Source organism: Erythrolamprus reginae, chromosome 6 (genome assembly GCF_031021105.1).
Source record: "Erythrolamprus reginae isolate rEryReg1 chromosome 6, rEryReg1.hap1, whole genome shotgun sequence".
NCBI classification, from domain to species: Eukaryota; Metazoa; Chordata; class Lepidosauria; order Squamata; family Dipsadidae; genus Erythrolamprus; species Erythrolamprus reginae.
Window position 1 is genome coordinate 5338108 of NC_091955.1, and position 26661 is coordinate 5364768.

A 26661-nucleotide genomic window follows, 5' to 3' on the forward strand; every position below is an offset into this window, starting at 1 on the left:
TATTATTATTATTATTATTAATACCATGAATGAATGAATGAATGAATGAATGAATGAATGAATGAATGAATGAATGAATGAATGAATGAATGAATCTCTACGGTCAATTTTTTTAAATGCGCTTCCGTTTCTTCCTGTCTATTCTTACATACCTGCTAAACTTCCCAGGGTAAGTTTGCGCCGGCCGACTTTTTCTACAAGCCAGACTCCCACCAGGGTGAAAATGAAATTAGTGAACGCGGTCAGGGCAGCAAGCCAGATGGCCAGACGGTCATCTCGGACACCCGACATCTGAATGATAGTTGCGCTGTAGTACCTGAAAGGCAAATAAACCTTATATGTGAAGTACATTCGCCGATTCAGACAACGGCAAAGAGACAGATCGGTCTTTGTCGTGGATCGCAATCGATAAAATTGTTATTTTCGATGACGCTAATATTACGCTCTACCCATCAAGATACAGTGGTACCTCTACCTACAAACACCTCTACTTAGGAACTTTTTGAGATAAGAATCGGGTGTTCAAGATTTTTTTGCCTCTTCTCAAGAAACATTTTCCACTTACAAACCTGAACCTCTGAAACTGTAACCGGAAAGGCAGGGAAAAGCCTCCGTGGAGCCTCTCTAGGAATATCCTGGGAGGAAACCGGGCTGGAAAAGGCAGAGAGAAGCTTCTGTGGGGCCTCTCTAGGAATCTCCTGGGAGGAAACAGGGTTTCCAACCTCCCTGTGGTTTTCCCAATCGCACGCATTATTTGCTTTTGCATTGATTCCTAAGGGAAAAATTGCTTCTTCTTACAAACGTTTCTACTTAAGAACCTGGTCACGGAATTAATTAAGTTCGTAAGTAGAGGGACCACTGTATAATAAATTTGATGCTTAGACGATTCTGGCATTCGAGGAAATTGATGTTTCTCTCTCGACATGTGTTCCATTTATTATTTCAAGCAATTAGTGAGCATACCATTGAAAATAGATCATCAGAGAGATATGAGGAAAATAAGCATATTGCAGCCACGCAAAATGTGATTTCTTGCCTTCCCTGGACTTAAAGGCATTTTTGAAACTGGCATCTGTATTCTGCATTATGGCAAAATCAAATTAATTGGTCTGCAATAGTAATAAATAAATAAAACGAGTTCTTGCTTAGGTGCAATAACCACAGAATAGGGGTTTTATTTGTTTGTTTGTTTCAAATTTATGGCTCTCTATCCATCCTTCTATTATCTATCTATCTATCTATCTATCTATCTATCTATCTATCTATCTATCTATCTATCTACCTACCTACCTACCTATCCATCCATCCTTCTCTCCATCCATGCTTCCAACTACCTTTCTATCCATCCATCCATCTCTTATCTCTTTTCAATCCATCCATCCTCTATCCATCCGTCCATCTCTCTCTCTATCCATCCATCATTCCATCCATCCATCTATCTTTCTATCCAACAATCCATCATTTCTCAATCCATTCATCATCTCTCTATCCATCCATTTATCCATTCATCCATCTATCTTTCTCTAGATCCATCCATCATATCTCTATCTATCCACCCATTTATCCATTCATTCATCAATCTTTCTCTCGATCTGTCCATCCATCCAATCTATCTTTCTATCCATCTGCCAATAAGTCTCACCATCCTAAACCACCCATGATAGTTTTCCTGAGCTCCTGAATATATAACCCATCCATTTTTTACATTTGCTAAATGTACTCTTCTGTCACAAGACTCCCTATGCTGGTTTAGGCTTACTATTGTAGCTGGGGGATTGTCGTTCACAGAATTAGTATTTCTAGTCGATTACATAGCTTGAGTCCTCAAACAGGGGCGACATACAAGTCCAATAAATTATTATTATTATTATTATTATTATTATTATTATTATTATTATTATTATTATTATTATGTCAGTACAACACAGCAAACGAGATCACTATGCTGGATTTCGTATTTCATCACCAGTCGGGCGCTTCCCAAGCACCTAGGACTGCGTGATGTAGTGGTGAATTATGTTTGCCCATCCCAGTAAAGCGGCCTTTTGCAATTGACAGATGGAGATTTTGTCAATTCCGATGGTTTTCAAATGTCCGCTGAGATCCTTTGGCACTGCGCCCAGTGTGCCAAGTACCACTGGGGCCACTTTCACTGGCTTATGCCAGAGTCATTGCAGCTCAATTTTTAGATCTTCATATTTCACTAATTTCTCCACAATCAGGATGTCTGGTGTGTTATGTTTCAGAATTCGGTCAGTCTGAAGTCGGAAGTCCCACAGTAGTTTTGCTTGCTCATTTTCGACCACTTTTTCGGGCTTATGATCCCACCAGTTCTTTGCCACTGGGAAATGGTAGTTCCGGCACAAGTTCCAGTGGATATTATTATTATTATTATTATTATTATTATTATTATTATTATTATTATTATTATTATTATTATTATTGATGGTAGCTATCTAATTGCTCAGCACAGTCCAACATGAAACCAGCTTTCAGCCAAAATGTAAAACTCCAGTAAATGTTTCTATATATGGAAACACAGTCACTACCTTTAATTGTCTCCAGTTCTGTCCAACCTAATAATATGTTTGGAGTTATTATTAGCCAATATCGGTCCTTGAACGGTCAATTTGTCTGCTAAAGATGTTTTCTCTTTTGAGATGTAAAGCTAAAAATAACAGAAATTACGAATCTCTGATGACAATTCAAATGCTTTCTGCTGTTTACCTACCACGTTGATTGGATGGTATGTCTTCATAATGGACTAAACTAAAGGAAATGTTTAAAAATAGAGACTGAAAATGGGAAGCAGCATCCACAATGACATCAACTAAGGGATGAAGACAATGCTCTTGGCATTTGAGGAGTGATCCAGTGTGGGGAGAAAAAAACAACCTCTTGAGTTTAGAAATATCTCAAGTTGGGGTGTCCAACTTCCAGAATTCCTCAGCCAGGAGAGCTAGATAGAGATGTAGATAAATGAAAAATAATGTATGGATGGAGAACGGATAAATAGATAGCACAGATGGGTAGAGTAGATAGATAATATAAATGATAAGATAATGATAAGATACATAAATAATGGATGCATGGCTGGACAGACAGATAGCACTGATAGTAGATAACAAATACAAATGGTCAATGGATGGATGGATGGAGGACAGATAGATAGCATAGGTGGATAGAGAAGTCAGATAATAAAGATAAATGATAATAAATGCATAAATAATGGACAGAAGGTTGGACAGATAGATAAAATTGATAGCATAGATAGATAATAAGTATAAATGATAAATAATGGATGGACGGAGGACAGATAAATAGATAGCATAGATGGGTAGATGGATAATATAGATAAATGATAATAATAAATGATAGATACATAAATAATGGATGCATGGCTGGACAGATAGCACTGATAGTAGATAACAAATACAGATGGGTAATGGCTGGATGGCTAGATAGAGGACAGATAAATAGCATAGATGGGTAGAGAAGATAGATAATATAGATAAATGATAAGATAATAAATGATAGATACATAAATAATGGACAGAAGGTTGGGCAGATAGATAAAATTGATAGTATAGATAGATAATAAATATAAATGGTAAATGGATGGATGGAGGACAGATAGACAGCGTAGATGGGTAGAGAAAATAGATAACACAAATAATAGATAATGATACATAAATAATGGATGGATGTTGGACAGATAATGTTGATAGCAGAGATGTTAGATAACAAATATAAAGGTTAGTTAATAAAGGTTAGAAAATAAATGTTAGATAAATGATGGATGGATGAACAGATGGACGGATGGACAGATGATGGATTTCATGGATAAAGGCAAGAGTTGCCTAAGAACCTATGGCACTGTTGCCGAAACGGAAGCATGCGTGCGTGCTGGATACCAGAAAAACAGTCACCCGGTGCGCATGTGCGCACTGGGCAAATGATCTTCCAGTTTGCGGTGCAATCATGTGCACCGGCCACCTGATCTTCCAGTTTCTGGCATGATTGCGTGCGCAAAGACCAGGTAGCCAGTGTGCATGTGTTTGCTGGAAACAGAAAGAGCAGCTGGCCAGAGCACATGTGCACACTGGCTACCTGGTCTTTGGTTTCTGGCAAACATGTGCACAGGAAGACCAGGCCGCCAGTACATATGCCTGCGCCGGAAACCAAAACAGCAGCCACTCTGTGCGCATGCAAAGTTTCGTGTGCCCAGAGAGATGGCTCTGCGTGCCACTTCTGGAACATGTGCCATAAGGTTTGTCATCACGGACGCATGGCTATGTAATGTGAATGAATATATACAGGAAAAGTAAGAAAACAACAAAAGAAAAAATGCAATGTAGATCGATAGATCGATAGATAGACAGACAGACACACACATACATACATACATACATACTGTACATACATAGATGATTGATACATACATAGATAGGTAGGTAGGTAGATAGATAGAGATACATACATACATACATAGGTAGGTAGATACATACATACATACACACATGATAGATACATACATACATACATACATATAAACACAGATGAGATAGATAGATAGATAGGTAGGTAGGTAGGTAGGTAGGTAGGTAGATAGATAGATAGATAGATAGATAGATAGATAGATAGATAGACATACGTAGGTAGGTAGGTAGATACATACATACATACACATGATAGATACATGCATACATATAAACATAGATGATAGCGATAGGTAGATAGATAGATAGATAGATAGATAGATAGATAGATAGATAGATAGATAGATAGATAGATAGATAGATAGATAGATATGGTAGGTAGGTAGGTAGGTAGAAACATATATACATGCATACATACATAGATGACTGACAGACAGATAGATACATGCATGCATACATACATGATACAGATGGATGGATGGATGGTTGGATGGATGAGAGAAAGAGAGAGAGAGAGAGAGATCTACACACACTTACACAAAGAACTATGCAAAATTTAATGTTCTCCTGGTTCATAGATAAAGAGAACAAGAAAACCATGGCTTTATGTGAGTCTGAGAAAAGAAACCAATGACATGATTATTATTAATGATTATTAACAGCCAGGATTGAAATACCATTGGATTTATCCCCAACACATGGGGGAAAACAGCTCAAATGAAAGTAGGAAATGAGACCGAACCCAGGAGGGGGAAACGATTGAGGGACTGAATAAACACTCGGAAGCACCTCAGAGACACATTTTCACAGAGCTTCTTCCTTTGATTAAAGCTTAACCAACCTGCCGATAAGATTTATAACCCAAAAATACAATTTCTTATGTTGGTGGTTTCAGTTCACTCGGTTCTTCCTTGCTTTTTCAAAAAATAAAGCATGGTATTTTCCCCCCAAGTTCTTCCGCGAAGATTTAAAACATCAAAATAAAATAAAAAACATTAAAGAGATTGAGGCGTATATTCCAAAACATTTTCCCAACAACCAGATGAAACGTGCAAGAACTATGTAAAATCTCCCACTGCTTTCAGGAAAAGAGTGCAACAGCAATAATTTTTTAATAAAATACAGTGATACCTCGTCTTACGAACTTAATTCGTTCCGGGATGAGGTTTGTAAGGTGAAAAGTTTGTAAGACAAAACAATGTTTCCCATAGGAATCAATGGAAAAGCGATTAATGCGTGCAAGCCCAAAACTCACCCCCTTTTGCCAGCCCGTTTTTTGCGCTGCTGGGGATTCCCCTGAGGCTCCCCTCTGTGGGAAACCCCACCTCCAGACTTCCGTCTTTTTGTGATGTTGCAGGGGAATCCTAGCAGGGGAATCCCAGCAGCACAAAAACGGGCGCTTCGCTGGCAACGGAAGTCCGGAGGTGGGGTTTCCCATGGAGGGGAGCCTCAGGGGATTCCCAGCAGCGCAAAAACGGGCGCTTCACTGGCAACGGAAGTCCGGAGGCGGGGTTTCCCATGGAGGGGAGCCTCAGGGGAATCCTAGCAGCGCAAAAACGGGTGCTTCGCTGGCAACGGAAGTCCGGAGGTGGGGTTTCCCATGGAGGGGAGCCTCAGGGGAATCTCAGCAGCGCAAAAATGGGTGCTTCTCTGGCAACAGAAGTCCGGAAGCAGGGCATCCCTGTGGCAGCAGCTTGGGTTTGTAAGGTGAAAATACTTTGGAAGAAGAGGCAAAAAAATCTTAAACCCCGGGATTGTATCTCGAAAAGTTTGTATAACGAGGGGTTTGTAAGACGAGGTATCACGGTACTAGAAATTCGTGATCTGAACAATATATCATTACGATATCCTTAGGCTCTATATTGGAAAGCACAACAACCTCTTACCTCCTACTGTAATTTTCTTGTTTTATAGATGGGAAGATTACAAGCACAGAGATTCGATGAGCTATTTCCCCTTTGAATAAGCAACGTTATGAGAAACACAGAAAAAGAATGAGAAGTAGGGAGGCAAAAGAAATTGAAAACAGGAAAGAGAAGGAAACTTAAAGTCCTACTGGACAACCATTTAAATACCGTATTTTTTGGAATATAGCAGGTACCTTTTTCCTCCCTAAAAGAGGCTGATAGTTAGGGTGCGTCTTATACTCTGAATGTAGCCTTTTTTCCTAGCTCTAACTAGCTGCTAACGATCTTCCCAGCTCTTCTTACCTTGCAGGCTCTTTCATTGTTTCTCTCTGCAAAGAATGTTTTCCAAGCCCTAAGTCTTTGCAAGGTTTTTTTCCATTACTATAACTTGCTCTGAGTAATTTTTTTCAAGCTCTAAACAGGTGCTAACGATGTTCCCAGCTCTTACGGCTTGCAAGCTCTTTCATTGTTACTCTCTGCAAAGAATAATGTTTCCCAAGCCCTAAGTCTTTGCAGGGGTTTTTTCATTGCTCTAACTTGTTCTGAATGTTTCTTTCCAGGTGCTCTTACTGGCTTTCAAGCTCTTTCATTGTTACTCTCTGCAAAGAAACATAGAAACATAGAAGACTGACGGCAGAAAAAGACCTCATGATCCATCTAGTCTGCCCTTATACTATTTTCTGTATTTTATCTTAGGATGGATATATGTTTATCCCAGGCATGTTTAAATTCAGTTACTGTGGATTTATCTACCACGTCTGCTGGAAGTTTGTTCCAAGGATCCACTACTCTTTCAGTCAAATAATATTTTCTCACATTGCTTTTGATCTTTCCCCCAACTAACTTCAGATTGTGTCCCCTTGTTCTTGTGTTCACTTTCCTATTAAAATCACTTCCCTCTTGGACCTTATTTAACCCTTTAACATATTTAAATGCTTCGATCATGTCCCCCCTTTCCCTTCTGTCCTCCAGACTATACAGATTGAGTTCATTCAATATTTCCTGATATATTTTATGCTTAAGGACCTTCCACCATTTTTGTAGCCCATCTTTGGACCCGTTCAATTTTGTCAATATCTTTTTGTAGGTGAGGTCTCCAGAACTGAACATAGTACTCCAAATGTGGTCTCACCAGCGCTCTATATAGCGGGATCACAATCTCCCTCTTCCTGCTTGTTATACCTCTAGCTATGCAGCCAAGCATCCTAGTTGCTTTCCCTACCGCCTGACTGCACTGTTCACCCATTTTCAGACTGTCAGAAATCACTACCCCTAGAATGTTTTCCCAAGCCCTAAGTCTTTGCAGGGTTTTTTTCATTGCTCTAACTTGCTCTGAATGTTTCTTTCCAGGTGCTAATGAGGTTCCCAGCTCTTACTGGCTTGCAAGCTCTTTCATTGTTACTCTCTCAGGAAAATAAAAATTAAGCCCTTAAGCAGGGGATAAAATAATGTGCTGAAGCTGACCAGACTAAGGACGCTAGCCAGATGAATACCTGGTAAACAGATTATTTTCCCTATTTTCCTCCCCCAAAAGTAAAGTGTGTCTTATATTCGGGTGCGTCTTATACTCCGAAAAATACGGTATGTGCCAGCAGTGTGCAGCAGCTGCCAAAAAAGCTATTAGCATCTATGGCTAATCACCTACAGTGCAGCTTAGAAAGGAAGAACAGGTGACTGATCGTTTTCGAAAGCCAATCTCTTCTGCAAATCCTTCATTTTCAGTAATTCCAAGGTGGTTCACATTTATAATTTTGCATGATTTTCCTCTACTGCAATATCCGTTTAATGAACGTTAAAAATCGCGGAAGGTTTAGACTGACAGATTGCTCCTGGCAATCAAGATATATTGTGCTGGTTTTTCTCCTTCAACAATTTCAATTTTCGGGAAAGAAATAACTGGAAGCAGCAACCGGGGGGGGGGGGGGGGGATGTTTCCCACCATCATCAAACCCAGTGAACCTAGGATTTATTGGGCTTGTATAATATATATTTAGTAATATATATTCCACATTTGGAATACTGTCTTCAGTTCTGGAGACCTCACCTACAAAAAGATATTGACAAAATTGAACGGGTCCAAAGACGGGCTACAAGAATGGTGGAAGGTCTTAAGCATAAAACGTATCAGGAAAGACTTCACGAACTCCATCTGTGTAGTCTGGAGGACAGAAGGGAAAGGGGGGACATCTTCTTCAGTCTCCTCACTGTCCGATTCTGCTACGAACTGCACAGGCTGCTGGCGGACCATAAAACCATCATAAGTACTGTATTTTTCGGAGTATAAGATGCACCTTAGTTTTGGGGGGCAGGAAAATAGGGAAAAGATCTGCTTACCATAATATTCATCTGGCTAAAATCCTTAGTCTGGTCAGCTTCACCACATTATTTTATCCCCTGGCTAGCGCTTTACAAAAACCTTATTCAGAGAGAGTAACAATGAAAGAGCTTGCAAGCCAGTAAGAGCTGGGCAAATCATTAGCACCTGGTTAGGGCTGGAAAGAAACATTCGGAGCAAGTAGAGCAATGAAACAAAACCTGCAAAGACTTAGGGCTTGGAAAACATTCTTTGCAGAGAGTAGCAATGAAAGAGCTTGCAAGCGGGTAAGAGCTGGGAACATTGTTAGCACCTGGTTAGGGCTGGAAAGAAATATTCGGAGCAAGTAGAGCAATGAAAAAACCTACAAAGATTTAGGGCTTGGAAAACATTATTTGCAGAGAGTAACAATGAAATAGCTTGCAAGCAGGTAAGAGCTGGGAACATTGTTAGCACCTGTTAGGGCTGGAAAGAAAACATTCGGAGCAAGTAGAGCAATGAAAAAAAACTACAAAGACTTAGGGCTTGGAAAACATTCTTCGCAGAGAGTAACAATGAAAGAGCTTGCAAGCAGGTAAGAGCTGGGGAACAATTGTTAGCACCTGGTTAGGGCTGGAAAGAAACATTCGGAGCAAGTAGAGCAATGAAAAAATAACTGCAAAGACTTAGGGCTTGGAAAACATTCTTTGCAGAGAGTAACAATGAAAGAGCTTGCAAGGTAAGAGCTGGGAAGATCATTAGCACCTAGTTAGGGCTGGGGGAAAAAGCTTCAAAAAAGCTACATTCAGAGTATAAGATGCACCTGAATTTTCAGCCTTTAGGGAAGAAAAATGTGCATCATATACTCTGAAAAACACGGCATGTGCCAATTACCAAACCTTCTGAATTTTGATCACATGACTGTAGAGACGCATTATATCAGTGACAGCTTTGAAAAGAGACACATACGGGAGCCATTTATATTTTAAAGCTCTTTCATAATTCAGCTTCTCCTTTGCTGACTGTCAGGAAATCACAGTCCTCAGTCCTGTTTGATTTCATGCGGTTGTCTTGGCAATAACTAATGCTACCAATCCAATATTACAGTTTTCTTTGCCCAATTTCAAACCTATTAATAGGGGAACAACAACTACGTGGGGGAGAGAAACCACTTCATTCTCGTACACGGTTTTGGAACTGATCAAAATGGGTGAGCAGTGTGGTCGGGCGGTAGGAAAAGCAAGTAGGATGCTTGGCTGCATAGCTAGAGGTATAACAAGCAGGAAGAGGGAGATTGTGATCCCCTTATATAGAGCGCTAGTGAGACCACATTTGGAATAGTCTTCGGAGAGGGGCGGCATACAAATCTAATTAATAATAATAATAATAATAATAATAATAATAATAATAATAATAATACTGTGTTCAGTTCTGGAGACCTCACCTACAAAAAGATATTGACAAAATTGAATGGGTCCAAAGACGGGCTACAAGAATGGTGGAAGGTCTTAAGCATAAAACTTATCAGGAAAGACTTCATGAGCTCAATCTGTATAGTCTGGAGGACAGAAGGGAAAGAGGGGACGTGATCAAAACATTTAACTATCTTAAAGGGTTAAATAACTATCTTAAAGGGTTAAATCAGCAGTGAAGTGTTTTTAATAGGAAAGTGATCACAGGAACCAGGGGGCCACAATCTGAAGTTAGTTGGGGGAAAGATCAAAAGCAACGTGAGAAAATATTATTTCACTGAAAGAGTAGTACTGTAGATCCTTGGAACAAACTTCCAGCAGACGTGGTTGGTAAATCCACAGTCACTGAATTTAAACATGCCTGGGATAAACATATATCCATTGTAAGATGAAATACAGGAAGTAGTATAAGGGCAGACTAAATGGACCAGGAGGTCTTTTTCTGCCGTCAGTCTTCTATGTTTCTATGATCGAATCGGATAAGGCGGGGAGCATAGTTTCTGTTTTGGGAAAGTTCAGTTGCAACATTGTCAGAGAAATTTTTTTTAAAAATAATTTTTCCTGCAGAACATAATACAAGCCTTGTGTTGTTAGAGTTGTTCAGTCTATCACGGCAAAGGCCGCCGGGTCCCACGTTTGGTGGATTGCTTTATTTTTGAGGATGTGAAAACAGCTTTTACGGGTGAGGAGACTGACCTATCTGGATAACCAAACTTTATCCATCCAAGCGCAACAAGAATCAATCTTTAAAAAAACAACAACTAGGCAGCTTTAAATGGAAAGAACTATCTGAGATTGGTGTTGGGTCACCTTGTGGCTCTTTGCAGGGAAGGGCTCCTCGTCGCTGTTCTGGTTCCAGGCTAATTCAGATAATAATTGGAATAAACGATTGCCAGATGCATTATATTTGTAAAAACACAGCAGCTTCCATCAATACATCTGCTCTGACGCAGTACTATTTCCCCTTGTTTCCTTCTTACGTAATTAAGCATATTATCTCAGTAGTAACATCAATACATTCCACAAGTCATTCTAAAATTTATGGGCTAATTAGCGCTAGCAAAATTTCCCTGATAATTCCGTGATATTTCCCGAACCGCCGATTTCCCTGATAATTCCCTGATTTCCCTGTTTTCCAGGTTTGCTGGACACCCTGACACACACATATACACAAACATTATATTGAAAGGTTACTTTAGTACGTTGCATTGTTAACCCGTTTTAACTATATTTTCTGTCTCTTAAAACTGAAAATAAAGGGCGGAAATTCTCTTTAAAAAGTTGAATGATACATACATGACTGTGTTAATACCTGCCAGCTGTTGGAACATCTGCAAGCCACAACCCACAATCAGCTGTCTTCGGGTCGGAGGATAGGTCAACATTCGGTAGATCACCGGTCCACCTTCAAAAGGAACAAGATAATTTTTTTTTCATTCATTTAGAGTTTCCACCTACCACTTTTCAAATCTTCTTAATATACAGGGAGCCCCCGACTTACCTAGTGACCCCCAAACACAACAAATCCTCTGAAGTTAACTCGAGGTTGGTAAAATGAGGGCCAAATTGTTGGGAACAATAAGTTGACTCTATAAACAGCTTATAATGCAATGTAATGTAATATAATACACAATAAATATAATATAATATAAATATAATACAATACAATGCATAAGGGCAGACAATGTATAAGGGCAGACTAGATGGATCACGAGGTCTTCTTCTGCCGTCAGTCTTCTATGTTTCTATAATTTATAGACTAGAATTAAATAGAATAGAAAAATAGAATAGAATAATTATATTAACATGACAAAACAAAACAAAAATAAAAAATAAAATGGAGGTAGGGGGGAGGAAAAACCCTGAAGTCATGTGAGCAAGCTTTTTCGAGGAAAGGGGTGCTTTAATGTTTTGCTCAAATCAATGTATTTTTTGTTGTTGTTGTTGCAAATGACTATTAATACAATGGTACCCCTACTTAAGAACTTAATTCGTTCCGTGACCAGGTTCTTAAGTAGAAAAGTTTGTAAGTAGAAGCAAGTTTTCCCATAGGAATCAATGTAAAAGCAAATAATGCGTGCAAACCCATTAGGAAAGAAACAAAACCTCGGAATTTGGATGGGAGGAGGAGGAGGAGGAAGAAGAGGAGGAGGACAGTCGCTGCCGAAGGAAGAAGGTGAGGTGAGGGGAATCAAATCCAAAACTTTAAGGCTTAAAAAAAGGGGGGGACTCTGATGAAGCGGCGAGGAGGAGCACGCGCCTCCCATACACCCGGCACGAGGCTGCCTCCAATACACTGCACCAGAGAGAAACCCAGGCAGGCGAGAAGGGGGAACCTCACACTCCTTTGACCGAAAGGCGGCTGCTGCTGCTGCTACCTGCTTCCCCTTCCTTCCTATGCTGACAGGCTCCCCTCTCCTCTCGCTCGCTTTGTAGCCAGTGGTGACTCCGCGGTTTGGCTGAAGCCGAGTTGATCCGGCCAGGTTGAAGTGCCCCCTTTTGCCTTTCCGTGCCCAGACGTTCCAGGAGGCAAACTCATGCCAGGTGTAAAATTGAACGGGTCCAAAGACGGGCTACAAGAATGGTGGAAGGTCTTAAGCATAAAATGTATCAGGAAAGACTTAATGAACTCAATCTGTATAGTCTGGAGGACAGAAGGAAAAGAGGGGACATGATCGAAACATTTAAATATGTGAGAGGGTTAAATAAGGTCCAGGAGGGAAGTGTTTTTAATAGGAAAGTGAACACAAGAACAAGGGGACACAATCTGAAGTTAGTTGGGGGAAAGATCAAAAGCAACGTGAGAAAATATTATGTTACTGAAAGAGTAGTAGATCCTTGGAACAAACTTCCAGCAGACGTGGTAGATAAATCCACAGTCACTTAATTTAAACATGCCTGGGATAAACATATATCCATCCTGATAAAATACAGAAAATAGTATAAGGGCAGACTAGATGGACCATGAGGTCTTTTTCTGCCGTCAGACTTCTATGTTTCTATGTGTATGGGAGGCAGTGTGAGGGAGTCACCACAGCGAAGTGGTTTATTCCCTCTCCAAGCGCCGAGAGAAAGGATAATGTTCCTTTTGCACCACCAAAAGGCTCCTCTGGCAGCCCAGAAAAGCCCAAGATGGCCGGGATTAAAGGAATGGCAGGAAACTGGTGGGGCCTTCGTGCCGCTCTCAACTTTCCTGGGAAATTTTTCCAGGCTCTGGTTCTTAAGTAGAAAATGGTTTTAAGAAGAGGCAAAAAAATCTTGAACACCCGGTTCTTATCCAGAAAAGTTCTTAAGTCGAGGCGTTCATAGACTACCACTGTAGTTTTTTAGTACTTTTAAATAAATTTTAAACATTCTGGAGATTTGTGATGGCTACTGCCTCGTCGTTTATATGCATACATACGGACGGATGGACAGACAGATGGAAGTTTGGAATTAACTTTGTGTATGATATCCTAAAGGACCTAGGGGGCACACTCTCTTTAAATTAAAAGGAGAGCGGTTTTGTCTTCCGAAATGTTCATACTGTTGAAACCTGTGTTTGTTTTGAAATGCAACACCTCCAATATTGACTTTCAAAATGAAAGTGTTCCAAAGAGGACAACAAAAACCTTTGGTGTTATTATTACTCAGCGGCCGTAGAGCCTTTATAACTTCCAACCTCGTTGATTCTTCTGTTTGCCCGAGAAAACCTCACGGCATTTCGCTCCAAGGCAAGCTTAAATTGGCCACAACAACTCTCGGTAGCGAGAGGGGGAAGGGGGGGGGGATACCTCTTTATTTTTTTAAAAACTTTCCTTGGCAAAATTCCAGGAAATCTTCCATTTAGCACAGTGGTTCTCAACCTGTTGCTAATTTTTTTATTATTATTATTATTATATTTGTATGCCGCCCCTCTCCGTAGACTCAGGGCGGCTCACAACAATAACAAGAACAATGTAAGAACAAATCTAATAATTTAGAAAACGCTAAAAAAACCCATTATTAAAAACAAACATACCATGTATAAACTGTATAGGTCCGGTGGAGATGTGTCAGTTCCCCCATGCCTGACAGCAGAGATGGATCTTAAGAACTTTACGAAAGGCAAGGAGGGTGGGGGCAGTTCTAATCTCCGGGGGGAGCTGGTTCCAGAGGGTCGGGGCCGCCACAGAGAAGGCTCTTCTCCTGGGTCCCGCCAAATGACATTGTTTAGTCGACGGGACCCGGAGAAGGCCAACTCTGTGGGACCTAACCGGTCGCTGGGATTCGCGCGGCAGAAGGCGGTCCCAGAGGTATTCTGGTCCGATGCCATGAAGGGCTTTATAGGTCATAACCAACACTTTGAATTGTGACCGGAAATTGATCGGCAACCAATGCAGACTGCGGAGTGTTGGTGTAACATGGGCATACCTAGGGAAGTGCACTTTTTAAAGTGCACTCCACTCCCCTAGTCCTTCTTTTCATTAAACTAGACATACTCAATTCCAGCAACCATTCTTCATATGTTTTAGCCTCCTGTCCCCTAAGAAAAATATCATTTTGTGCTACGGGTTTAATGATTCATGCTATTTCCCATTTTCTTCTCCGTTCCGTTAAAATATAGCGGGTTTTCTTTTCCACGATTGGCTGTGCCGATGTTCTAAATGCGCTGTAATTCTGTCAAGTACCGTCAAGTGTGGAATTAAATTTTGTAAATATAATAACTAAATTATCCCACGGTGCTTCTGGTATCAGTGACGTGGCTGCAAACCAGAGTATGAATGTCGTTTTTTGTGGGAAACAGATATGGGAGAAGAGTTTATCAGGCTTGGAGGGGTTTTTTTTTGTCATTATTCAATTACAAAAATAATTACCAAAGCTCATTAGAGAGAGAGAACCAAGCTAGAAGCGAGGAGAAATGTTCTGACAGCGAGAACAATTGAGCGATGGCATAAGCTTGCCTCTTGAGGTTGTAAGATGCTCCATCAGTGTAGGTTTTCAAAAATAGATTGGACAGCCAATTGACCTGGATTGGTTTCAAAATGACTTGCTTTGAACAGGGGGTTAGACTAAAAGACCTCCGGGGTCCCATCAAATTTTATCATTCTAATGCGTTCCAACAACCTAATAGGCTGTTTAATCACTTGTACTATCCTCCTCTTCATTGATTCAGAAATACCGTATTTTTCGGAGTATAGGACACAACTTTTTCCTCCCTAAAAGAGGTTGAGAATTTGGGTGCATCTTATACAGTAGTACCTCTACCTAAGAATGCCTCTACTTACATAGAAACATAGAAACATAGAAGACTGACGGCAGAAAAAGACCTCTTGGTCCATCTAGTCTGCCCTTTTACTATTTCCTGTATTTTATCTTAGGATGGATATATGTTTATCCCAGGCATGTTTAAATTCAGTTACTGTGGATTTCCCAACCACGTCTGCTGGAAGTTTGTTCCAAGGATCTACTACTCTTTCAGTAAAATAATATTTTCTCATGTTGCCTTTGATCTTTCCCCCAACTAACTTCAGATTGTGTCCCCTTGTTCTTGTGTTCACTTTCCTGTTAAAAACACTTCCCTCCTGAACCCTATTTAACCCTTTAACATATTTAAATGTTTCGATCATGTCCCCCCTTTTCCTTCTGTCTTCCAGACTATACAGATTGAGTTCATTCAGTCTTTCCTGATACGTTTTATGCTTAAGACCTTCCACCATTCTTGTAGCCCGTCTTTGGACCCGTTCAATTTTGTCAATATCTTTTTGTAGGTGAGGTCTCCAGAACTGAACACAGTATTCCAAATGTGGTCTCACCAGCGCTCTATATAAGGGGATCACAATCTCCCTCTTCCTGCTTGTTATACCCCTAGCTATGCAGCCAAGCATCTTACAAACTTCTCTAGATAAGAACCGGGTGTTCAAGACTTTTTTTGTCTCTTCTCAAAAACCATTTTCTACTTACAAACCCGAGCCTCCGAAACTGTAACCGGAAAAGACAGGGAGAAGCCTCCATGGGGCCTCTCTAGGAATCTCCTGGGAGGAAACAGGGCTGGAAAAGGCGGGGAGAAGCTTCCGTGGGGGTCTCTCTAGGAATCTCCTGGGAGGAAACAGGGCCAGAAAAGGCGGGGAGAAGCCTTTGTGGGGCCTAAACAGGGCCTCCCTGTGGTTTCCCCAATCACAGGCATTATTTGCTTTTACATTGATTCCTATGGGAAACATTGCTTTTTCTTACAAACTTTTCTACTTAAGAATCTGGTCACGGAACGAATTAAGTTCGTAGGTAGAGGTACCACTGTACTCTGAATATAGGGTTTTTTTCCAACCCTAACCAGGTGCTAACGATCTTCCCAGGTCTTACTTTGCAGTCTCTTTCATTGTTGATCTCTGCAAAGAACGTTTTCCAAGCCCTAAGTCTTTGCAGAGTTTTTTTTCACTGCTCTAACTTGCTCCAAATGTTTCTTTCTAGCCCTAACCAGGTACTAATAATTTTCCCAGCTCTTATTAACTTGCAAGGTCTTTCATTGTTACTCTAACAATTAGACTCCGACGGTCTCTCTCAGACAACTTCGACTTTGGACCAGACCTGTGCTTGGCTGAGGATGTTTCCCTTTCTCTTTCAAAAGCAGTGATGACTTTTGAAACATGACCTCTTGAAGCGCCAAACATTCAGGCACTTTCTGTTACACTAGCGCCTGCCATTCGAGCACCAACAATTGGGCCTCTTTGAAAGTCTGAGAGCTCTGCCATTTCTAGAAAGTTATAACCAATTTCCTCAAATTTCTGTTTTTAAAAAAAGGTAGTTTAAAAAAACATATCAAATAACAGAATTTTTTTTAAAAAGCATTAAAACATGTCAAGTTTTGATTGATTTGAACATGTTCAGACATTATGATGCCAAAAAGTCAAGTGTTTCCATTTTGTTGTCCACCCCCTGTATGTTATTCTGTTACTTTCTCAGCGCTGTTTTATTTTAAGTGATAAGCAAAGGAGACATGATCATTAACTAAGAGGGAGGGAATCTTGATGTCTCATTAGCGGAGCAAATATTGCGGCTTTCAGAGTTGATTAATTCATTAGAGGACTTAAGCCCAACCCAACTGAACAGATGTTATTGTAAAGACGGTATCTTTTCCATTTTATTTTTTTAAAAAACCCAGCCTATTAAAGCACCCAGTTGGTTACCTATTTTGTTGTTGTCGTTCTTTATGAATTAGAATGCGGGTTGCGTTGTTAGGAGGCATAAAACCGGGAAACGTTTTAAGTCCTTAAACAACCTCGGTTTTTTTTTAAACTTTACAATTATCGTGGACTATGTGATTATTAAGTTCATCGCTTACTTTTTTTTTAAAAAAAATTAAAAATCAAACTCCCCGATGCCCTGGCGCGCAGATTGCCATTCTTGTTGCTAAGATACGTTGGAAAGGGATTTTGTGAGGGAAAAAACGTGGACCGTGATGAGCTCGGGAGCAAATTTTTTTTCTGTTGCTGACAGGAGCCTCCACTTTACCTCACAGCTAAAAGCAAACCCTGTCAAAAATTCAAAAAAAAAAAACCCTCCAACAACCAATTTTTGGGAGAATTATTAAATGGATTTATTCATATACGTCCAGCTGTATTCCTATCACTGTTTATTTTATTAATTATTACACATTTAACAGTGATAAGAATACAGCTAGACATACATGAATAAATAAGAACATGTTCTTATGTTCTTATTTATTCATATATTTCCAGCTGTATTCCTATCACTGTTTATTTTATTAATTATTACACATTTAACAGTGATAAGAATACAGCTAGACATACATGAATAAATAAGAACATGTTCTTATGTTCTTATTTATTCATATATTTCCAGCTGTATTCTTATCACTGTTTATTTTATTAATTATTACACATTTAACAGTGATAGGAATACAGCTAGACATACATGAATAAATAAGAACATGTTCTTATGTTCTTATTTATTCATATACATCCAGCTGTATTCCTATCACTTTTTATTTTATTAATTATTACACATCTAACAGTGATAGGAATACAGCTGGATGTATATGAATAAATAAGAACATGTTCTTATGTTCTTATTTATTCATATACGTCCAGCTGTATTCTTATCGCTGTTAAATGTTTAATAATTCTGTTAAATGTGTACCTGAAAAAAACATAAAACCAAAAACTCTTGGCCACAGCTACAAATCAGAGTAACAGAGTTAGAAGGGATCTTTCAGGTCTTCTAGTCCAACCCCTCTCCCTCAAGCCTGTACCATTTCAGACAAAATGGTTGTCCAATCCCCCCTTTAAAATCCTCCAGCGTTTGGAGCACTCTCAACTTCTGGTAATTACCATATTTTTCAGAGTATAAGATGCACCTTAGTTTTGGGGAAGGAAAATACCGTGTTTCCCCGATTGTAAGACGTATCGGGGGTTTCAGGGGGGTCGGCTAATATAAGCCGTACCCCGAAAGTAAGACATATGTCTTACTTTCGGGGAAACATGGGGTTGCCGCCTCCCTCTCGTAGCTGCGCGCCGCCTCCTGCCCACGTCCCCCTCTCCATACGTCGCCGCATCTGCAGGAACGGGTGGAGGGGCGCCATGAAGGGCGGCGCTTGAAAGCCACCACGGCACCGTTGTTGTCCTCACGGCGCAAAGCCACACAGTCCCGGATCGCTTGCTTCCCCGGCCAGCAAGCCGGCTGCCTGGGAAAGTGGTGCGCGTTAAAACGCGCGTTTTTCAAATGCGCTGCTTTCCTAGGCAGCCGGTTTGCTGGCCGGGGAAGCAAGCGATCCGGGCTGTGTGGCTTTGCGCCGTGAGGGCAACAATGCCGCCGTGGTGGCTTTCAAGCGCTGCCCTTCGTGGCGCCCCTCCACCCGTTCCTGCAGAAAGCCTGGGAAAGCGGCCAGCAAGCCGGCTGCCTGGGAAAGCGGCGCGCTTTTAAAACGGGACTGTGGTGATGGTGTTGGGGGGGTGCGAGATAAGTGAGGGAGCCTCGAAACCGCTTGTCGCCTTCGCTTCCACGGGGCTTTTGAGGGAAATAACAGTCCCTCCTGGGGGAGAAGCAGGGGACAGGCTCTCAGAGCCCTTGAAAGGACCCCCCCCTTTCCACCCCTTGTCGCCCGAGACGAAGTCGGGGCGCTTCCTTCCCATTGGCGCTCTCTTCAGATCCTCCTCCCCTCGCTCTGGGTGAGCAGCGCGGCGTGGTGGCGGTGATCGAGGAGGAGGAAGAGGAGGAGAACGAGGGTGAATATAAGACATACCCCGAAAGTAAGACGTAGTGGGGCTTTTGGGGATAAAAAGAAAGTAAGACACTGTCTTACTTTTGGGGAAACACGGTAGGGAGAAAAAATAATCTGCCTACCAGTTATTCATCTGGTTAGTCTTAGTTTGCTGGTTTTGAGCGTGTGTGCTTGCTTTTTATCCCCTAGTTGGGGATAAAAAACAGTTTCTAAAACACTTCAGTTTACGAAAGACAAGGAGGATGGGGGCAGTTCTAATCTCCAGGGGGATTGATTCCAGAGGGCCGGGGCCACCACAGAGAAGGCTCTTCCCCTGGGGCCCGCCAAATGACATTGTTTCGTCGGACGGGACCCAGAGAAGGCCAACTCTGTGGGACCTTATCGGTCGCTGGGATTTGTGCGGTAGCATACCAGTCATAAGTGTAAAAAATGGCCATAAGTAAATTTGTTGTAGTGTGTAACTTGGAACGGTCCACTACACAAACAGTCATGAATCAAGGATCAACTGTATTAGATCAGGCAGCCTGCAGCTTTCAAAACTTAAAGTTTTAAAAAGCAATTCAGGGATATGAAAGCCACCTTTCCTTTCTTTAGCAGGTAGTTAGGAAACAGGGAAGGCAGGAGAGGGAGGGAGGGAGGAGAGGAAAGGAGGAGGAGGAGAACACGGGACAAAGGGATTGTCAGAAGAAACAAATCTATTTTGGAGCTGTGAAAAATTGCTCCCGTCTCAAGAAAGGACTTGAAACAAAAAGCTTGAAAAAACAAAACAAAAGAGAGCCCTGCTTTGACCCAACCGCGAAACACACACTGGCTTTGTGCCAAATTTCACACAAAACACAAGGACACTTAAAAGCAACACTGTTCCAAACGCTTTGTAAGCCGCGAGCCCTGAAGTTGCCTCATTATTTTATACGTTTTGGTTGGATCGGTTTTTAAAAATATGTATACAGTATTTTTTGGAAAAAACAACAAACCGACAAGACAGAGTGGTTGTGGGTTCTGCCTCTCAAGGACACCTCCACCTGTCAATCCATTACTCTGGGAGAGGAAATTTTGACCCTCTCAGAGAGGGTCAACAACTTGGGTGTTGGGGTGGGGAAGTAAGACTATTCATTTACAGTATGATTGGGTTGTGTGATTATTTTTTAATTACTGGATTTGTTATATATTGTTTACTATTATTGTGAGCCGCCCCGAGTCTTCGGAGAGGAGCGGCATACAAATCTAATAAATAATAATAATAATGTTCTGTCGGGCTCTCTGGTAGACTCCTCCCAAAAATCCACAGGTACAAATTTCAGACACACACACGTTTGAAAATTCAAAACAATGTTCTTCATAATGAAAATTCACTTAAACTAAGCCCTCTTTTGGTATAGCAAAGAGCACTGGTCTCCAAACAAACTGGTAATTTGTACAAGTCCCTTATCAGTTCTGAGATACTTAGCTTGCAGCTGTGAGGCAATTCACAGTCCTTCTTCTTTCACAAAGTGAAACACACTTTGCTCTGGTTTAGTTTCAAAGTGGGGGAAAATCAGCACACAAAGGTCGAAGTCAGCAAGGCAGGCACGAAACACAACGATCAGATAATCCTCCACAATGGCCAAACCCACAGGCTGCTCTTTATAGCAGCCTCACTAATGACCACAGCCCCACCCAACCACAGGTGGCCTCATTTTCTTTGATAATAATCTCTCAGTTATTGCTGCCTATGCATCGCTCTCCGCATGCGTGGCTGTATCATTAACTCTTGTTCTGAATCCAAGGAGGAGAGAGATAACTGATCTCCTTCTGAGCTGTCTGCCACACTCTCCTCCTCCCTGTCACTCATGTCTTCTTGGTCAGAGGAGCCTTCATCAGCAGATTCCACCGGGAGCAAAACAGGCCTGCAGCATGTGGATGTCTCCCCCACATCCACAGTCCTTGGGGCAGGAGCTGGGCCAGAGCTAACCACAACAAATAATAATAATAATAATAATAATAATAATAATTATTATTATTATTATTATTATTATTATTAATCATTATCATTATTTCAGATAAGTAGCTATCCAGTCTCTTATTAAAATCTCCAGTAATGCATCCACAACTTTGGAAGGCAAGTTGACTAATTATTCTCCCTGTCAGGAAATTTATCTGGAACATAATTATCTGTGTTAAAATTTGCCAGCATTATTATTGCCATATTTTAGCTCATTACCGAAATTTCTTTTTCTAACAAAAGTTCAAAATGTCTGCTTAATGGTACATTACAAATTAAGGTTTTGGGTTTTTTTAAAAAACCTTTGAAGCAGATATATGCCTGGAGGCACAAAGAAATTGTCATTTTTACTATATTAATTAGCTGCCCTCTTTCTAAGACTACTTAGATATCAATATTTTCTTAGTTCTTTTCCTTTTGCATGTGTTACAAATGTTAAGGCCAGTGGGGAAAACAGAATCCCGTTGTCATAGCAACGGAAGATAACTACAAGGAAGCCATAGCACCTTTGAAGCAAAATGTGAATAAATCTATTTTACCCAGGAGTCTGCAAGGAAGGATGTATTATTACTGCCAATTGAGTTTGTTTTGCTAGCACATCAAAGTACTTTTGTAGCAATTATTTGCTCCAGGAAAGGAAGGAAGGAAGGAAGGAAGGAAGGAAGGAAGGAAGGAAGGAAGGAAGGAAGGAAGGAAGGAACCAATCAATCAATCAATCGTTCAATCGTTCAATCTATCTATCTATCTATCTATCTATCTATCTATCTATCTATCTATCTATCTATCTATCTATCTATCCATCCATCCATCCATCCATCCACCCAACCCTACCCTATCCTACCCTTATCTATCTATCGATCTATCTATCTATCATCTATCTATCATCTATCCACCCACCCACCCAACCCACCGCCATTACAGTCTCACCACCATTACAGTCCCCACTACAGTGTGTAGACTGTAGTTCCTCTGGTGGCCGGAAGCTGCAATAGCGGGAGTATACTGTTGTACCATATAAGTGCCGTCGTTTGTGTGGGTGGGTGCCATACTGACAGGTACCGTACCGTAATCAGTGTACTGTACGGTACACTTTCTTTGGGGCTGTCAGCTTTTCTGCCTGTGAATTTGTCTTATTTGAGAAATATAAGGCACCCCCCCAAAAATAAGACGTAGCTCAACGTTTGGAGCAAAAATTAATATAAGGCAGTGTCTTATTTTCGGGGAAACACGGTAGCTACTTCTTTGTAGGTTTTCCAAGGTGAATTGCAAAGCGGCAAACGCTATCACACAGATTTATGTCGCTGGTAATTTTATGCTCGCGGGCAGACATAAATTGCTAGCAAAAGTACACAGAGCTTGAGCGTTTTGAATTCCTAAAGACTACCCTGTTGCTACTCCGACATTATTTCTCATCTCTGTACTGTCAACCCTGCAGCTGTTGTAAGATTTATGTACTCCTTAAGCTGCCTTACATACCTAGAGTAACAGAGGAAAAAACTCTGCAAGCAAGAACAATGATTACTGAGGAAAAATGAACATGGATGCTAAACACTGAGGTAAAATTTGTATGAATATGGACGTACAGTGAATCCTAATTTTAAATAAGTGACATGGCTGCCTGACTGGCTGAATCCAAACTATTTAAGTCTTTGTAGCCTTTTTGAGGATTTATGAAAGATGCACAATGTTAGAAACTTTCGCTAGACCAGTCCTTGAATACAGCTCATCTGCCTGGAACCCGCACCACATTTCGGACATAAACACTCTAGAAAATGTCCTGAGGTAATTTACTAGAAGAGCCCTCCGCTCCTCCACTCGCATCGGAATACCCTACGCAACTAGATTTACAATCCTAGGTTTAGAAACCTTAGAAATACATCGCCTTAGACACACCCTAAGCACAGCTCATAAAATCACCTGCTACAACGTCCTTCCTGTCAACGACTACTTCAGCTTCAACCACCAAAACACACGAGCACACAACAGATACAAACTGAAAGTAAACCGCTCTAAACTCGACTGCAGGAAATATGACTTTAGTAACCAAGTAGTTGATGCTTGGAACTCACTACCAGACTCTGTAGTATCATCACCAAACCCACAAAACTTTCCTCTCAGACTCTCCACTGTTGACCTCTCCCAATTCCTAAGAGGTCAGTAAGGGGCGTGCATAAGTGCACCAGCGTGCCTTCCGTCCCCTGTCCTAATGTTTCTCTCCTATTAGTGTTCTAGTTTCAGGCTAATTCAGATAATAATTGGAATAAATGACTGCTAGACGCCTTATTTTGTAAAATACAGCAAAGCTTTTAATTTTCCTTCACTCCTCATTAAACAGCTGCTATTGCGCAGTGCAATTCATTCTCATTTCCCTGTTAAGCGGTTAGGCAGATTATCTCAGCAGTAACTTCAATGCATTCCACAAGTCATTCTAAAATTTATGGGCTTATCAGTGCTAGCGAAGAGCCATAAAACAGTTATGGAGTGTAACTGGAAAGAATCCATCTTGGTGGGACAAGATTGACGCCATCAGCTTCTCTTCCGTTCACTCCCGGATGTGAGGTAATTCATTAATTAATTCCTCACTCTCTGAGACTCTAAAATCTCCTCCCTCTGACTTCTTCTAATCGTCTCTGGTGGCGTCTGAAGTGGGGATTGACCCATCTTCAATCCTGCCCCCATTTGATTCATCTGAACTCATGCGTATGTCACGATCTTCGTCTCCTTCACTAACATTTCCCTCTGTCTCTAAATCAGGTAAACTGACAAGTTCTAAAACCCTCTCCCCCTCCGAATCCGAGCATTCCCCAGGCTGAAAGGGAGTATACGCAACAACTAGTATCGTGTATATAAATATTACATCTTTGTATACCACCAATACGTACATGACAAAATGAACGAACAAACAAATAAATAAAATAGTTCACATTTCTAAATGACAGCTGGGCATTTGCATTCTTTAGCTTTGGAAGAGGGCTGGAAGAGGCAATCTATGTCCAAATTGAGCAGCCTTCTCTCAACAGATAAACCTCCAAGTGTCCTCAACTGACTCTCTAAAAAGGATGCTGTCTGCACGGAGTATAATGTCGTTTGGCGGGGCCCAGGGGAAAAGCCTTCTCTGTGGTGGCCCCGGCCCTCTGGAAACAACTCCCCCCAGAGATTAGAATTGCCCCCACCCTCCTTGCCTTTCGTAAGCTCCTTAAAACCCACCTCTGCCGTCAGGCATGGGGGAACTGAGATATTCTTTCCCCCTAGGCCTTTACAATTTATGCATGCTATGTTTGTTTGTAGGGATGTTTGGTTTTACAATAAGAGTTTTTTAGTTGTTTTAGTATTGGATTTATATGATGTTTTTTATTACTGTTTTTAGCTGCCCCGAGTCTACGGAGAGGGGCGGCATTCAAATCAAATCAAATCAAATCAAATCAAATCATAGATAGATAGATAGACAGACAGACAGACAGACAGACAGACAGACAAACAAATCCATTCCCCAGCATCCAGTCAGAACTGAAGAAGCTTCTTGGATGAGAAGTGACACGTCCCCAAAAGAAAAACCAGAAAATCCAGTTGCCTCTCAGGGGGAAAAAAAAGTTCCTTTGGGAAACCGTGACTGAGAATCTCCACAGACATTTAAGAAAACAACCGTTTTTGTGAGGTAAATTAAGCAGGCGCAACTCCGATTAAAAACACGCATCAAAGCCACTGATTAAAATGCTGTTGGTACAAGTCATGGCCTGTGATTAATTGTATGGAAAAAGGACAATACAAATTCAACCCACCTGCCCCAACTTCCTTTTCTTCCTCGTCAATGTTATTCTTGATGCTGTCGTATTCGTCGTCGATCGTTTGATTTCCCCGCATCCGTGAGAGAACTCGTCGAGCTTTTTGAGTCTGTCCTTTCTGAATAAGCCAGCGGGGGCTTTCGGGAAGAAAAAGGAAACCGACGAATTGTATGACAGCTGGAATGGCTGACAGACCCAGCATGTACCTACAGAGAGAGAAATAAAATTACAGATGTTTAATACGGATAGAAACATAGAAACATAGAAGACTGACGGCAGAAAAAGACCTCATGGTCCATCTAGTCTGCTTTTATACTATTTCCTGTATTTTATCTTACAATGGATATATGTTTATCCCAGGCATGTTTAAATTCAGTTACTGTGGATTTACCGACCACGTCTGCTGGAAGTTTGTTCCAAGGATCTACTACTCTTTCAGTAAAATAATATTTTCTCATATTGCTTTTGATCTTTCCCCCAACTAACTTCAGATTGTGTCCCCTTGTTCTTGTGTTCACTTTCCTATTAAAAACACTTCCCTCCTGAACCTTATTTAACCCTTTGACATATTTAAATGTTTCGATCATGTCCCCCCTTTCCCTTCTGTCCTCCAGACTATACGGATTGAGCTCATTAAGTCTTTCCTGATACGTTTTATGCTTAAGACCTTCCACCATTCTTGTAGCCCGTCTTTGGACCCATTCAATTTTGTAACATCGTCTCCCTAGAACACGGGTGTCAAACTCAAGGCCCAATGTGGTTGGATCTGGCCCAATGGGCCTTCCTGGTCTATTCAATGTGAAAATGTTCTGACCCAGGTTTCACAAAATCATGAAGCAGACTCCTTGTCCCAACAAAACCCCTTTTTATTTGGTTAATGTGAATTCCTAGCATTCAGTCGGCAACGGCGAACAGTCTTTCAAGGGTGAATTGCAACCACAGGCCTTATTTTTGTTTTTTGAAATGGTTTTTATTGTGGGTGGGGCTGTGGTCATTAGTGAGGCTGCTATAAAGAGCAGCCTGTAGGTTTGGCCATTGTGGAGGATTATCTGATCGTTGTGTTTCGTGACTGCTTTACTGACTTTGACTTTTTGTGTGCTGATTTTTCCCCGCTTTGAAACTAAACCAGAGCAAAGTGTGTTTCGCTTTGTGAAAGAAGAAGGACTGTGAATTGCCTCACAGCTGCAAGCTAAGTATCACAGAACTGATAAGGGACTTGTACAAATTACCAGTTTGTTTGGAGACGAGTGCTCTTGGCTATCCCAAAAGAGGGCTTAGGTTAAGGGAATTTTCATTATAAAGAACATTGTTTTGAATTTTCAAATGTGTGTGTGTGTCTGAAATTTGTACCTGTGAATTTTTTGGGAGGATTCTACCAGAGAGCCCAACAGAATAAAAATCCATACCAACCTCCATCCGCCCTTGGGAAGGTAGCTGAAGGCTCCGTCGACAACACTGGCAAAGAACTGCCCACCTGTGATGAAAAGTGTGTTTATGGTCACCAAACGGCCTCTGAGATGAGGTGGCGCCACTTCTGCAATGTACACAGGGACCGTCATCGAAGCAATGCCTACAAAGAGATCAAACGTCA

General features: G+C 41.1%; 1 protein-coding gene across 1 annotated transcript in view; it reads right to left on the minus strand.

Moving 5' to 3' along the window:
* SLC2A13 (solute carrier family 2 member 13) overlaps window positions 1–26661 on the minus strand; it is a 77468-nt gene that overhangs the window by 34304 nt on the left and 16503 nt on the right. Inside the window, exons 2-5 of the mRNA XM_070755155.1 lie at window positions 26481–26640; window positions 25068–25276; window positions 11408–11516; window positions 153–316 (exon numbers count right to left, since the gene is read on the minus strand). Of these exons, the coding sequence (XP_070611256.1) occupies window positions 153–316; window positions 11408–11516; window positions 25068–25276; window positions 26481–26640 (642 nt within the window). The remainder of the gene's footprint in view (window positions 1–152; window positions 317–11407; window positions 11517–25067; window positions 25277–26480; window positions 26641–26661) is intronic.